At 36.1% G+C, this 13,003-nt stretch overlaps 1 protein-coding gene across 1 annotated transcript in view; it reads left to right on the top strand.

Annotated features, from left to right (window-relative positions):
- The window catches only part of atp10b (ATPase phospholipid transporting 10B), a 37,395-nt gene that overhangs the window by 22,250 nt on the left and 2,142 nt on the right, over window positions 1–13,003 (top strand). Inside the window, exons 9-20 of the mRNA XM_060887465.1 lie at window positions 1,502–1,651; window positions 3,832–4,357; window positions 4,455–4,561; window positions 4,851–4,977; window positions 5,203–5,387; window positions 7,974–8,223; window positions 8,363–8,439; window positions 8,616–8,741; window positions 9,885–10,085; window positions 12,390–12,470; window positions 12,560–12,664; window positions 12,760–12,947. Of these exons, the coding sequence (XP_060743448.1) occupies window positions 1,502–1,651; window positions 3,832–4,357; window positions 4,455–4,561; window positions 4,851–4,977; window positions 5,203–5,387; window positions 7,974–8,223; window positions 8,363–8,439; window positions 8,616–8,741; window positions 9,885–10,085; window positions 12,390–12,470; window positions 12,560–12,664; window positions 12,760–12,947 (2,123 nt within the window). The remainder of the gene's footprint in view (window positions 1–1,501; window positions 1,652–3,831; window positions 4,358–4,454; window positions 4,562–4,850; window positions 4,978–5,202; window positions 5,388–7,973; window positions 8,224–8,362; window positions 8,440–8,615; window positions 8,742–9,884; window positions 10,086–12,389; window positions 12,471–12,559; window positions 12,665–12,759; window positions 12,948–13,003) is intronic.

The raw sequence follows: 13,003 nt of genomic DNA on the forward strand, positions 1-13,003 counted from the left end.
AATGGCTAGCCATAAAGAATGCTAGCACAAGTTACAGCTTATGTCTAAAATGAAGAAAAAGAAAAAGACAATACTAAACAAATCCTACAAAATGTAGCATAAAAGAAAATTTTATTTGAATTAACTGAGGACTGTGATTTATTTGCTTGTCTTGAAGAACAACCTGATAGCAACCAGGTCAAATACAAAGTACAGCTGAAGGTAACAGTGAGTAAATGTGTTGAGTCAAATGTTATTTCTGACTATAAATGTATTTTATGGCACAGAGATGTCCAGTGTGTTTAAAAGGGCAACACTACATTGCTAATCTCGCAATGTTATTATTTGCCAATACTTTTATAAAATATTTCTGCCATAACTGTCTTTTAGAATAGTCTAATTAGTGTTAATTAAGAAAATCTGGGTGTCTGACACCTATTTCTAGGTCTATCCATATGTTCCTGTAAGATACACACCCTGGTAACCAAATTCAGCATAGCTATTTAAGTAGCTACTTGCAATGACTTAGCAACAGAAATGACAACAAAGTGTGGTAGTGGATGCATTACAATTTTGTCTAATTAGTGTTTCTCCAAAGATGGTGGTTGTTGGGATTGCAGCATGAGTGTGTTTACATAGAAATTTAAGCTATGACTTTTAGATCCAATTATGTAACTTAAATGAGTTTTTGATATTAAATTTAACTTCCCAGATAACTAAAATGAAAGTATTCAATATTTCATTAACTCCTAGTATTAACTCCTGTAACAGGAAGGTGTATTAAAGACCATAATCACAACTATTGCACATTGTGGGTTTTTTATTATATTCATTTTGAATAAAACTGCTGTCAAGACTTACAGTGTTCAAAAGAAATATTTATGTTTAGAAAAAAATCTAGCCAAATAAAAATTGACAGCTTGAAGACTCCCCCACAGGTGACAAGATACATTTTTGAATAGCCTAGACAGCAAAGCTATAAACCTGTCTGCTTGGTGGTCAGATCTTTCCCCAGTGAAGCATGGCAGGGTACTGAATCAATAACACTATTTTTTTTTTAGCAGATTTAGTAGGGATAGCCTGGGGAGAGGATCTGCCATGAGCTGTGGTTATATGAGAGTTAGTGGCAGGTGCAGATTAGATGAGGTGAGATGCCATCAAATAGGAGCGAACAGACCGTCAGTGTCTCGTCCCTGTAAGTGGACAGATCCAGCACGCAGATGGCCGGCCAGCTTGGTGTGAGAAAGAAAACAGAGGAATGCTGGCTCCACTGCTCTTGATGTCTGTGCGTTGACATATGGGCCTGCTGAGGTGCATTAAACATGGCCTACTGCTTTCCCATAGCCCACCACTCTTTTCCACAGCTTCCCAATCACAGTACACCTTCCTCTCATTCCATTTTACGATATTCACCATGGGGATGCAAATGACACAATGCGTTGGGTGCGTGATGTCAGCATGTGTGTGTGTGTTGTGCCATGGCTCACCACTAAGGACTTTGGCTTGTTGTTTGGTTAAACAGGAAACTGAGGTGGTTCCAGACCAGACATTGCTCCAGCTAGTAGAAGACGCTGAGTGTGAGAGAAAAAATGCACAGTACCTGGAGTTCTTCCTGGCTTTAGCCATCTGCAACACTGTATTGGTTTCAACAAAACCTGTACAGAGACAAAGGGTAAGAGAAATGGTCATGTTAACCTTGCCTCTATTGCAAAGGACAGCACTATGCTCTCTTGAACTGAGTCACAGCACAAAAACAGCCTTGATGTCAAAATAATAGCAGTAATAGTGCACCATGCATAGTGACTCCTCCTGGAAGCAGAGTATATGTGTTTGCAACCCTGATACCCCCCAGATATTATTATGGCCTGTATGACTAATCCTATTCTACCTACTTTGAAACAACTCAGTGCTGCTGTGAAAAATGAGGCTATTTAAGTGCATACAAGCAACAATAGATCTGTTCTGGTTGTATGCTATTAGAACTTTCTCCTTAGACCAGAGGTCATTCCCTATTTGCAATCCCAGTCTTATGGTATGCGAATTTCAGGCTTTTTTTGTCAATTGAGCTCTAGAAACAGACATTAAAGTGTAAGTCTATAGACAAACCAAACAACAATAAGATTGTAAGATGGAATTGGCCTGGGACAGGCTGAGAAGATATAATTGACAGTGACAACTGATATCGTATTTGAAAATTTACAGAGCCCCACTGGTGATGTCTTTACTTAATGAAAAGTGTGACTTATTTGTGTATGAGAAAGATTTCCTTAGACCATGGTCACTATTTAATTGCATGAGGACATGATTTTTTAATCTGTGGTAACTATTTAATAACGAGAGTAAAGCAGATAGTTAAGCTGTGGATTTAGGAATAGGAATATGTAGGAATGTGTGAAGGAATATATTTATGAATATGTGAAAATGAGGTAATTAAGTTATGGTCACTATTTAGTAACGTGAGAAAATTTGATAATTAAGCTGGTACCACTATTTAGTAACACAAGGGAATGAGATCGTTCATTTGTGGTCACCATATATTAATGTGAGAAAACAAGATAATAATAATAATAATAATAATAATAATAATAATAATAATAATAATAATAATAATAATAATAATAATAATAATGCATTTTATTTCATGGCGCTTTTCAGAACACCAAGGTCACCCAATATACAGGTCACTGCATAAGACAAAACACATAAACAAACAGCAAATACATATAAAGTGCATTTAAGTCTCAATAAAACATGTTATAAGAAAGCCTGTATAAAAAGATAAGTCTTAAGACGCGTTTTAAAAGTCAACAAGCACTCGCTATTGCGAACAAAGAGAGAGTTCCATAGGCGGGGGGCAACATAACTAAAAGATCTGGCACCCATAGTAGTAAGTTGAATCCGAGGTACCACAAGAGAAATTGAAGATGAAGATAACGATGAAGATAACGAAGTTAATGTCACTATTTTATCTTGCAAAGGAGACAGATCATTAAGATGTGATCACTATTTAGTAACATAAGAGACTGGGATAATTAAGTTGTGGTCACTATTTTATCTTGTGAAGGATTGATATTATTAAGCTGTGGAAGCAATTTACAAATCGAAGGGAAAAAGCTGCTGTAATGGTGCAATTTTCTCTCTATTGTTATTTAATTTGAAGTCATATTGAAACCCTATTGCAACTTAGGAATTTATCAGCATTAAAATTTAGGTTGTATTCTTAATTGAAGACTTAATTGTTCTTGTATAATTTTGGGAATTGTTACAGTGAACTTTCCATATAAAGAACAATTGATTCAACTTATCGTAATGAATATGTATTTTAATAATTTAGTTATATTAGTCATGGCAAATTATAGAACTGAGACATAAATGGTTTATTATTGGTTAATTAGAATTGTAGTTCAATTTAAACATAGTGTTATATTATATATATTCTAACCTAGTGGGAAACTAATCTGCATTTTAATGCATGTAAACTCATAAACATAAACTAGATAACAGACAGCATTTTCTTTTCCCCAATGTACTTGTTGATTACTATAGATACAATGATCATGTCCTATTAAAATATGATTGGTCTTAATTTCTTATTCGGATATATAACATGACTTAATTATCTTGTTACTTTGCTTTAATTATCCTTTTCCATGCCTTACTAAGTCATAATCTCTCATGAATGTTTCATTCCTATACATTAATAAATTGTGGCTATGCATTATTTTGATTGTGTGGATCAATATTATGTCTCTGAACAAATCACCAATGAATATAAAATAGTTTTTATTTTATATTCATTCTCGACAAGTCATTTCAGAATATCAGAATGTAACCACAATTTTTGTCTTTCAGGCAAAAGTGAAACGTAGCACTTCTCACTCCAGTTCACAAGAGTGCATGAAGGGTTTGTTGAATCGAGTAGCATCTCTTGGGAAGCTGATGTTTAGAAAGAGAAGGCCTTGCTCAGAACCTTTTCCCATGGACAATATGGGATCTCCTGTCCTCGAGGTTCCCAGTTTTTATGCTTCTACTGAGAACCTTAATGAAGGCAAGACCGGTTGGGGGTGGGACCAGGCAGGAAGCAGTCTATGTGTGATAGATGATGTGTGCTATGAGGCTCAGAGTCCAGATGAAGCAGCTCTGGTGCATGCAGCCAAGGCTTACGGCTTCACCTTAAAGGAACGAACACCTCATCATGTAACTGTCCAGCTGCCTCAAGGAACACTGCTGAGGTTTGACGTGCTGGATGTTTTGGCCTTTGACTCCAACCGGAGAAGGATGTCCATAATAGTGCGCCATCCTGAAACCAAAAATATTGTAATGTATACAAAAGGTGCAGACTCTAGCATCATGGATCGACTAGACGCTAGCTTCAAAGGTAAAACCCAAAGGCAGGTTCTACTAGCCATCTTAGATCATTATATGGTACAAATAACCCATAACAACACAATACTTCCATGCATTAATTCCCCTAGAAAAAGTACACATGAAAAGTGAGAGGACAAATATGGTTCATAAAACACAGAACGACCTTGACATGTACGCCAGGGATGGTTTACGGACCTTGTGTTTCGCAAAAAAGGTAAAGTACTCCATTATTTCATTTAAGGGGTCACGGATACATGGTTAGTCACAGTGTAAAACCAGCAGGCTAACTCACTGCTGACAAAATATAGATTACAATCCATGTACATTGTATTTTCACCTGTTTGCTTTTTACACACTGTAGCTCCTTATTCCAGAGGTTCTCATCCTTTTTGTGTCTTGAACATCATATCTTGATGTCGAAATGTCAAAAAAATTGGATATTAAATGTTTTTTTAGACAAAATCTTCAACCGTCATCCAATCTTTCACTTTTTACTGTTGAAGGTTATAACTGAAGAGGACTATAAGAAGTGGTTATTTATGAGACAAGAAGCTAAGTCAGCTATAGAGAAGAAAGAGGACCTACTCATGGACACTGCAGCATACATGGAAAACAACCTCACACTGCTGGGTAAATTGAAAAATAAAAAATAATTAAAAAAATGAATCAATGCTTTTGGCCAATTTAAAAAAATATATAATGGTAAAAGAAATGGGTTGAGGGTTGCATGAGGGTTGACATTTTTCCATTGATCCATATGATTATGGATATGGATTTAACCAAACCAAAGTCAATGCATAAAAGACATTCACAATTATGCACTTATGTAAGTATGTAAAATACATTTGCAAACAGGGGCCACTGGAATTGAGGACCGCCTTCAAGAAAACGTTCCAGAAACCATCCAGGCTTTGAGAGAGGCTGGAATGAAAGTATGGGTGCTGACCGGGGACAAACTTGAGACAGCCGTCAACATTGCCTACTCCTGCAAGCTACTGGACCAGAATGACCTGGTGTTCACATTTAAAATGGCAAACAAGGTGCTAAACTCAAAGTGCTTTTGATTTCAATCCTGCCTGCATTGAGTGACTATTAAAGCATGCTGGGATGCACAATGCAGCCATGTTTAAGATATTATAAAAGTGCTTCTTAGCCTCTGAGACTCCATCGTCCAACCTGTTAGTCTCTATGCAATAGGGTATGGATATATCACTCTCTCAGAGTGAGGCATAGACAAAAATTGGTTCTGTGTACTGGAAGTGGAAGTCCTGAATGAGGTGATGTATTGAGTTTAACTGGGGCAGGTGACACTTTTCGTCACTCTCAGCCCTCAGGGCTTGAGCTCCATGAAATCCACCATCGAACGTTTACCACACTGCCTCAAACAAGGCAGTGATTTGACAGGCATGCTGCTTCTTTATGCATTTGTCTCTGTCCCCAAGCCCTATTTTGAGAGAGTAGGTCGGAAGTAGATTTTCAAATGTGAAAGGCTTGTTTGACTGCGTTGTAATCCTATTTCTACAGTGCCGAGGAGGATAGGAGAGCGCTTCCTTCACACAGAATCTTATTCTACTCTTGTTATATTTGTTTAGTGGAGGGCAGAAGCTAGGCTGTGAGCAAGCAATAAGCAAGAAAAGAAATAACATAGTTGACACAGTATCTAATGAGTATAATGTTTTACTGGATCACTATTGCCAGAAAATGACAAAAAAATATTATGAATTTGTTCAAGAGAGACTCATTCATGATATGAAAAACAAGTTACATCATTTATATATTTCCCAAGTCCACATGTACATTATTATGCTATTAGCATTCCCACAACTGGATCTAGTTCATGCAATGGTAAATGTAGCAGAATAACAGCATTTGTGCAGGTTTAGTTATGATTATGTGATGATTAAATAATTAGTACACACTAATAATAAAGATTTGTTTTTATTTAATTATAATGTTTAACACAATAACCATTTCTATCTAAAATTCATGACTAGTTCAAATATTACATCCTAAATACTGTAGGTAATTGTACAGAGTCTGAGGTGACATTATTATATTTTGGCCTCGTGTCTTATTTAAAAAATAGCCACCATGTTACATAAGATAACAAAGTCATGATTAAGTTAATAATTAATATGGTCTCCAGTTAATAATTTTGTGGAAACCGACATAAAATGGCTATGGTGAGTTCAGTAATCGTGATGCAGGCCACAGCCGTCTATGCAATGGCAGTGTCCCCAGTATGAATTTATGACTTTAAAATTGAAGTTAAGTATAATATTATTGATCATCTCTATGCTTAGATGTATGTGACCACAAAATCGAATTCAATTAATTTTTCAGATAAATATATTCCATAATATTGTCCATAAAATAAGTGTCAAGAAACTTAACTTGTGGCCACATCTTTTTAAATATAACCACCTTCACCTCTAGATCTCTTTATAATTATGCTATCAAACAATGTTGTGTGAAAAATGTAATACTACACCATACGAATTTGAGGCAACTGTTAGCACATATGGATGTGATGGTCACAGGTGTCCATGGATATATAGTGTACTTGCTATGGTTGAATAAGGAATTGTATGATTTGGGCTACATGGTGCATTATACAGTACATTTTACTAATCCTAACTCAAAACATTTTGGTTAATATAATATGATAGAGGGGGGCACGGTGGCTCAGTGGTTAGCACGTTTGCCTCACACCTCCAGGGTTGGGGGTTTGATTCCCGCCTCCGCCTTGTGTGTGTGGAGTTTGCATGTTCTCCCTGTGCCTCGGGGGTTTCCTCTGGGTACTCCGGTTTCCTCCCCCGGTCCAAAGACATGCATGGTTGATTGTCATCTCCGGAAAATTGTCCGTAGTGTGTGAGTGTGTGAGTGAATGAGAGTGTGTGTGCCCTGCGATGGGTTGGCACTCCGTCCAGGGTGTATCCTGCCTTGATGCCCGATGATGCCTGAGATAGGCACAGGCTCCCCGTGACCCGAGGTAGTTCAGATAAGCGGTAGAAAATGAATGAGTGAGTAATATGATAGAAAATCATAGTATAGCACAGTGTGGATAATAATGATGAAAGACAGTTTTGCACTGCTTTATAGAGAAAATTTCATTTTTAACCAATGTGTTTGTTCAATTCACCGTTTATAATTAATAATTAGAGCCATATGTGTTTATTTTGCCACCATGTACAAGAGTCAAGTGACTCAAATTAAAACCTTAAAGAATGTGACATAAATTAGAAAAACTGTGAATTGAATTTTAAGTTAAAATAGAATAAAATGAAAGTACTTCTTAAAATCAATTCTCTTCTACTGATACCTAAAACTTGATTCGCAATACAATGAATGCAAAAAAAACCATTTCATTTGGCTCATGATTTGCCAGAAAAAAATACATGCATTCATTTTTATATTGTTGAATGCGGCTAATTGTTTGAACCCATAAAAGCAGCAGGTCTCCCTCACCATATTAGTCCTAATCTAAATCTGCCACTAACCCTATTTGTAAGTATGTACACATCTATACATCATATACAATAATAAAACAAACTCTAGGTCTCTGTCCTTCCTTGAACTGAATGATGTGCTCTAGCCTGTATTTCTTTCTCTCTCCTCTCTCACAGGAAGTCTGTAGGACCATGCTGAACGGAGCTCTGAGTGAGATACCGCAGTTTTTGGATGAGATGCCTAGAATTGGGTTAGTGATTGATGGTCAAACTCTGGGCCTGCTCCTGGATGATGAGCTGCAGGCTCACTTCTTGCAGTTATGCCAACAAAGCCGCTCTGTACTGTGCTGCAGAGCCACACCAACGCAGAAGAGCAACGTCGTCACACTGCTGCGTGACAGGCTCAAGGTCATGACTCTTGCTATAGGTAACACACTAGACCTTTATATATAAGATTCAGGGTCAGGTTAGGTCTCTGCTTTTTTTTACATTGTGGTATGTGCAGGTTTGATGGCATGCCATTGTTATTTTTAAACACGAAGACATAATTCGTTCTGCTCCTCCAGGTGATGGTGCCAATGACGTAAACATGATTCAAGCAGCAGATGTCGGTGTGGGAATATCAGGCCAGGAAGGCATGCAGGTTTGTATATTCTATCTACTAGGTGCTTCAGTGGGTATTTTCAGACATGTAGCTAATAGGATAAAATGACTCATATAATTCACTAATCCATTATTGAATGATATGGAATGATTTAACTGCAGTTGACTGGCTGTTTCTGTGTGTGTTTGTGTCTGTGTGTGCTGTGCATTCAAAAGGCTGTTATGGCCAGTGACTTTGCAATATCTCGCTTCAAACACCTGAAGAAGCTTCTCCTGGTTCATGGTCACTCCTGTTACACACGACTGGCAAACATGATCATCTATTTCTTCTACAAGAATGTGGTAAATATAACAGAGACAGCAAGCTTTGTGTGAAAGTCACTGTAACTGTGAAGGTGTCTTCTATTTCTAGGGCTCAGTTATGAAATATATTTATTATTTGTTCTTGTTTTATTGTGAAATATCTATAAAGATCAAGACATGGTCCATGTGTGATGCATTCTTTCTTTTTTTTATTCTAAGATGGAAATTGTAAAACAAGAGAACAGTTGTATTTTTTGTTTTAGATTGTTTATTATTATTATTGTTGTTATTATTATTATTATTATTATTATTATTATTATTATTATTATTATTATTATTATTATTATGACCTACTAAATGAAGTGAATTAATTTTTTTCATAAAGTTACTTGTCTCCAAATTGTCTAATTATTTCACCACATAAATTCAAGAAATCAAATATTCTTGAATTCAAATATGAAAATTCAACCTGAAAGCAACTCTGAATTCTGGAACCTTATTATCTTACAAAACAATTATTTTTTATTTTTAGAAATACATTTTGGGTAATGAAAATATCCTTAAATTGCAGCAACTGGACCATTTACCATCACTTTTTGCTATTTTATACTATTTCTGCTCTTGTAGCCCAGCTGTCACAACGTTTGGTTTGTTGTCTCTTCTGAGATGCTTTTCTGCTCACCACAATTGTACAACTTGCTATTTCAGTTAACATAGCCTTTCTGGGCGCTGTTTGTCGATTTTTCTCTGACCTCTCTCATTAACAAGGTGTTTCTTGTTTATTTATTTGCACCAATCTGTGAAAACTCTAGAAAATCCCAGGAGATTAGCAATTTCTGAATTACTTATTCCAGCCTGTCTGACACTAATAACCGTGTCATAGTCAACGTCACAGAGCTCAATTTTTTCCACATTCTGGTGTTTAATGTGAAGATTAACTGAAGCTCTTGACCTGAATCTGCATGATTTTCTGCATTGCACTGTTACCACTCGACTGGCTGATTGGATAATTGCATGAAAGAGCAGGAATGAACACAACATTCATGGAAAACATACATCACCTTTCTATCTAACAATATCTGGTAGAATGGTGGGAATTTCAGTGTAGTAGGGGTTTGTAGTCCTCTTATGCTCAATACCTTGGCATTTAATCAGATATTCCTTCCGTCGTTATCTCCGCAGGCTTATGTCAACCTCCTGTTCTGGTACCAGTTCTTCTGCGGCTTCTCTGGCACAGCCATGATTGACTACTGGTTCATGATTTTCTTTAACCTCTTCTTCACATCCTCTCCACCCATCATGTTTGGCATCATGGACAGGGAAGTTTCTTCTCACATGCTCCTCCACCTGCCAGAACTCTATAAAAAAGGCCAGCATACTGAGGTGAGTTCTCAAATATAGACAATTTGATTATGAACACATAGTTACAGTGTGCTGAGGCTGCATGATGTATTTTCCTTTACAATTATGAACAGCTATAATGACAGTCTGTCAGCATTTGACATTTACATGTCAGAGTAATGGAACTATGTTGATAAATACTTTATCCTACTGCTGCTTTTAGCACACTTTCATCAACTTCCCCTCATGAGTCGAGGGATTAGTGTGCATCGCATACGTCACATAAATTGCCACTTGTAGCACAAGGGGATAAATGTATAGTAACGATGTAGCTGAAGTACATCGAATCATATCAGCTTCTTAACTAGAGTACAGTAATAAATCTGTCATGTTCAGCTGAAGCCAGAATTAAACAGAAACTCTTATAAGATCTTATAATTGTGTAATATGAGGCATTCTGGCACTCCTCTCCTCCCTTCTAAACAGCTTTGTCTGCTATTTTCTCACTTCATAAGAGGGAAATTGCATCCGATTATAATACCTTCTGGGCAAATTTTGCTCCTGAAGTCTACAATGGTGTTGACTCACACTTTCAATGGCTTATCTAACAAGCTTCAATTTAACCGTTAAGAAGCAACCAAACAACCCTTAAGTTGCAAGGGAGTCAACAGGGGACTCTTAAAAACAGTACTAAAAGGCATTGAATGTATTAGGTGCAAAGATACTTGGCATTATTGCTAAGACAGTTATGTGATTGGTCAAACCATATGAGAACCTGCTCCTTTTTTAACTGATACATCTGAGGAGTTCAGCTGATTAAGGGCCCAACAGTGGCAGTTTGGTGGTGCTGGGATTTGAACTCATACCCTTTCAATTAGTAGCACTGTCAAATATAATCCAATCAAATATAGTCCAATACCCTAAGCACTGAGCTGCCAAATTGTTAGGGCAGCTTGTTAGGGCATGTTCACTTTAAGAAAATACACACAAATTTCAAAGGTATATAATCCCATGATTCATATGTAAAGGAAAATGAAAATCAAATGCAGTTTTTGAACTCTTGACCAATTTTTCAGTTTTTATTTTTTAAATGTTTGATTTGTTTAAAGGATTGTTTTATATGTTTTTTTTATACATAAGATTCATTCATTTAGATTATTTATGGTTTTTTTTGTTGCATATATGATATTTACCCATGATTATTTTAAACATTATTCATTTATTTTCACTTGCCAGTTTTACACATGAATAATGTATTTTTTTTTGAAAATTTTGTTTATTTCAGTAGTGATTTTTATACAATTTTTTATAAGATTCATTTAATGTCAATTTTTCACTACATTTATTTACAAAACACTTATTAAATTTCATAATTTTGTATTCTTTTCATAAATTTAATAATTTTTATGACTGTTTTCAAGCCTAAAATTTGTTTAATTTCAGATGTGATCTTTAATGATGATTATTCACCTGATGATCCTTTTTTTCTGGAGTTTCCTTGAAATGCTGAACTTGACCTTCACAAGATTTTTTACATATAACTCACATAATTACATGTGAAGTGCAACTTATTGGTCAATTCACATTAAGCCAACTTTTCCTCATTTCATAATAATCTCATTTCTATTTAGAATTTTAAGTAAATTACTCGTTTATACATAATATCAAGTTTCAAGTTCTTTTATTTCTAAAGCACGTTTTATACAACCGAAGTTGACCAACAACAAAGGAAAAAAGACAGCACACACACATTTAAACTCAGTTAAATATAAAATATTTTTAAAAGTAAAAATATGTTTTAAAACTAAATTTAAAAACAGACAGTGCTGGGGCCAGCCTAACCGACAATGGCAGTCAGTAACTGCAAATACTCGATCACCCCTATACTTTATTATTGCTCTAGGGACAAGCAAGAACAAGTTATCTGCAGACCTAAGGGACCTTGATGGAACGTTTGATAAGGTCAGAAAGATAAGTTAACATTAAAACCTTAAAATCAATCCTTAAACACACTGAAAGCCAATGAAGAGTCTGGTATAGGAGAAATATGATCACGCTTACACGTTCCTTTCAATAGCCTTGTGCAGCATTCTGTGCAGCATTCAACTGCAAGCATGAAAGAGAAACCTAACTGACACCAATATAAAGGGCATTATAATAGTCTAAACAAGAAGAGATGAAAACAAGTATAACCCTTTCAAAGTCTTTGAATGATAAGAAAGATCTGACCTTAGCGCTTACAGAATTTACCTGTTTGTCAAATTTAAAATCGTTATCCAATTATAACCAACTTATCGTTATCCAACTTATTGTTCTATAAGACCTTTTTTTTTACTTTATTTTTAGGGATACTGTCGTACAACCTTTTGGATAGCTATCCTAGATGCCTTTTATCAGAGTCTTGTTTGCTTCTTTGTCCCATACTGGGTAAGTCCGAATTTTTTGCTTCCTTTTTAACAATCCTGTTCATGTAATATCTGTATATTTCTTGACTGGAGCTTTCACACTTTTTGTAGACATACAAAGGTTCTGATATTGGAATCTTCTCTTTGGGAACCCCCATGAACACTCTGTCTTTGTTCACCATCCTCCTTCACCTGGCAGTTGAGATCAAGAGCTGGGTATGTCATTCTCAAATGAGTGTCAGCAGAGTGATTGTGATGAAAAATACAGCACACTTGCATGATTTTTTTTATTTCTGTTTGGTTACCATTAGACAGTGGTTCACTGGGTTATCATGGTGGGGAGCTTCTTGGTGTTCTTCATCGTGACTCTGACTTTCAGTGCGCTCTGCATCAGCTGCAACCCTCCTTCAAACCCATACTGGATTATGCAGCAGCAAATGAAAGACCCTGTTTTCTACCTGGTCTGCATTTTAACCACAGTTGTAGCACTGTTGCCAAGGTAATTTCTTTCTGACATTGTTAGCATGAATAGTGAATAATCTGTAAGTGTGGTAT

Source organism: Tachysurus vachellii, chromosome 14 (assembly GCF_030014155.1).
Source record: "Tachysurus vachellii isolate PV-2020 chromosome 14, HZAU_Pvac_v1, whole genome shotgun sequence".
NCBI lineage: Eukaryota > Metazoa > Chordata > Actinopteri > Siluriformes > Bagridae > Tachysurus > Tachysurus vachellii.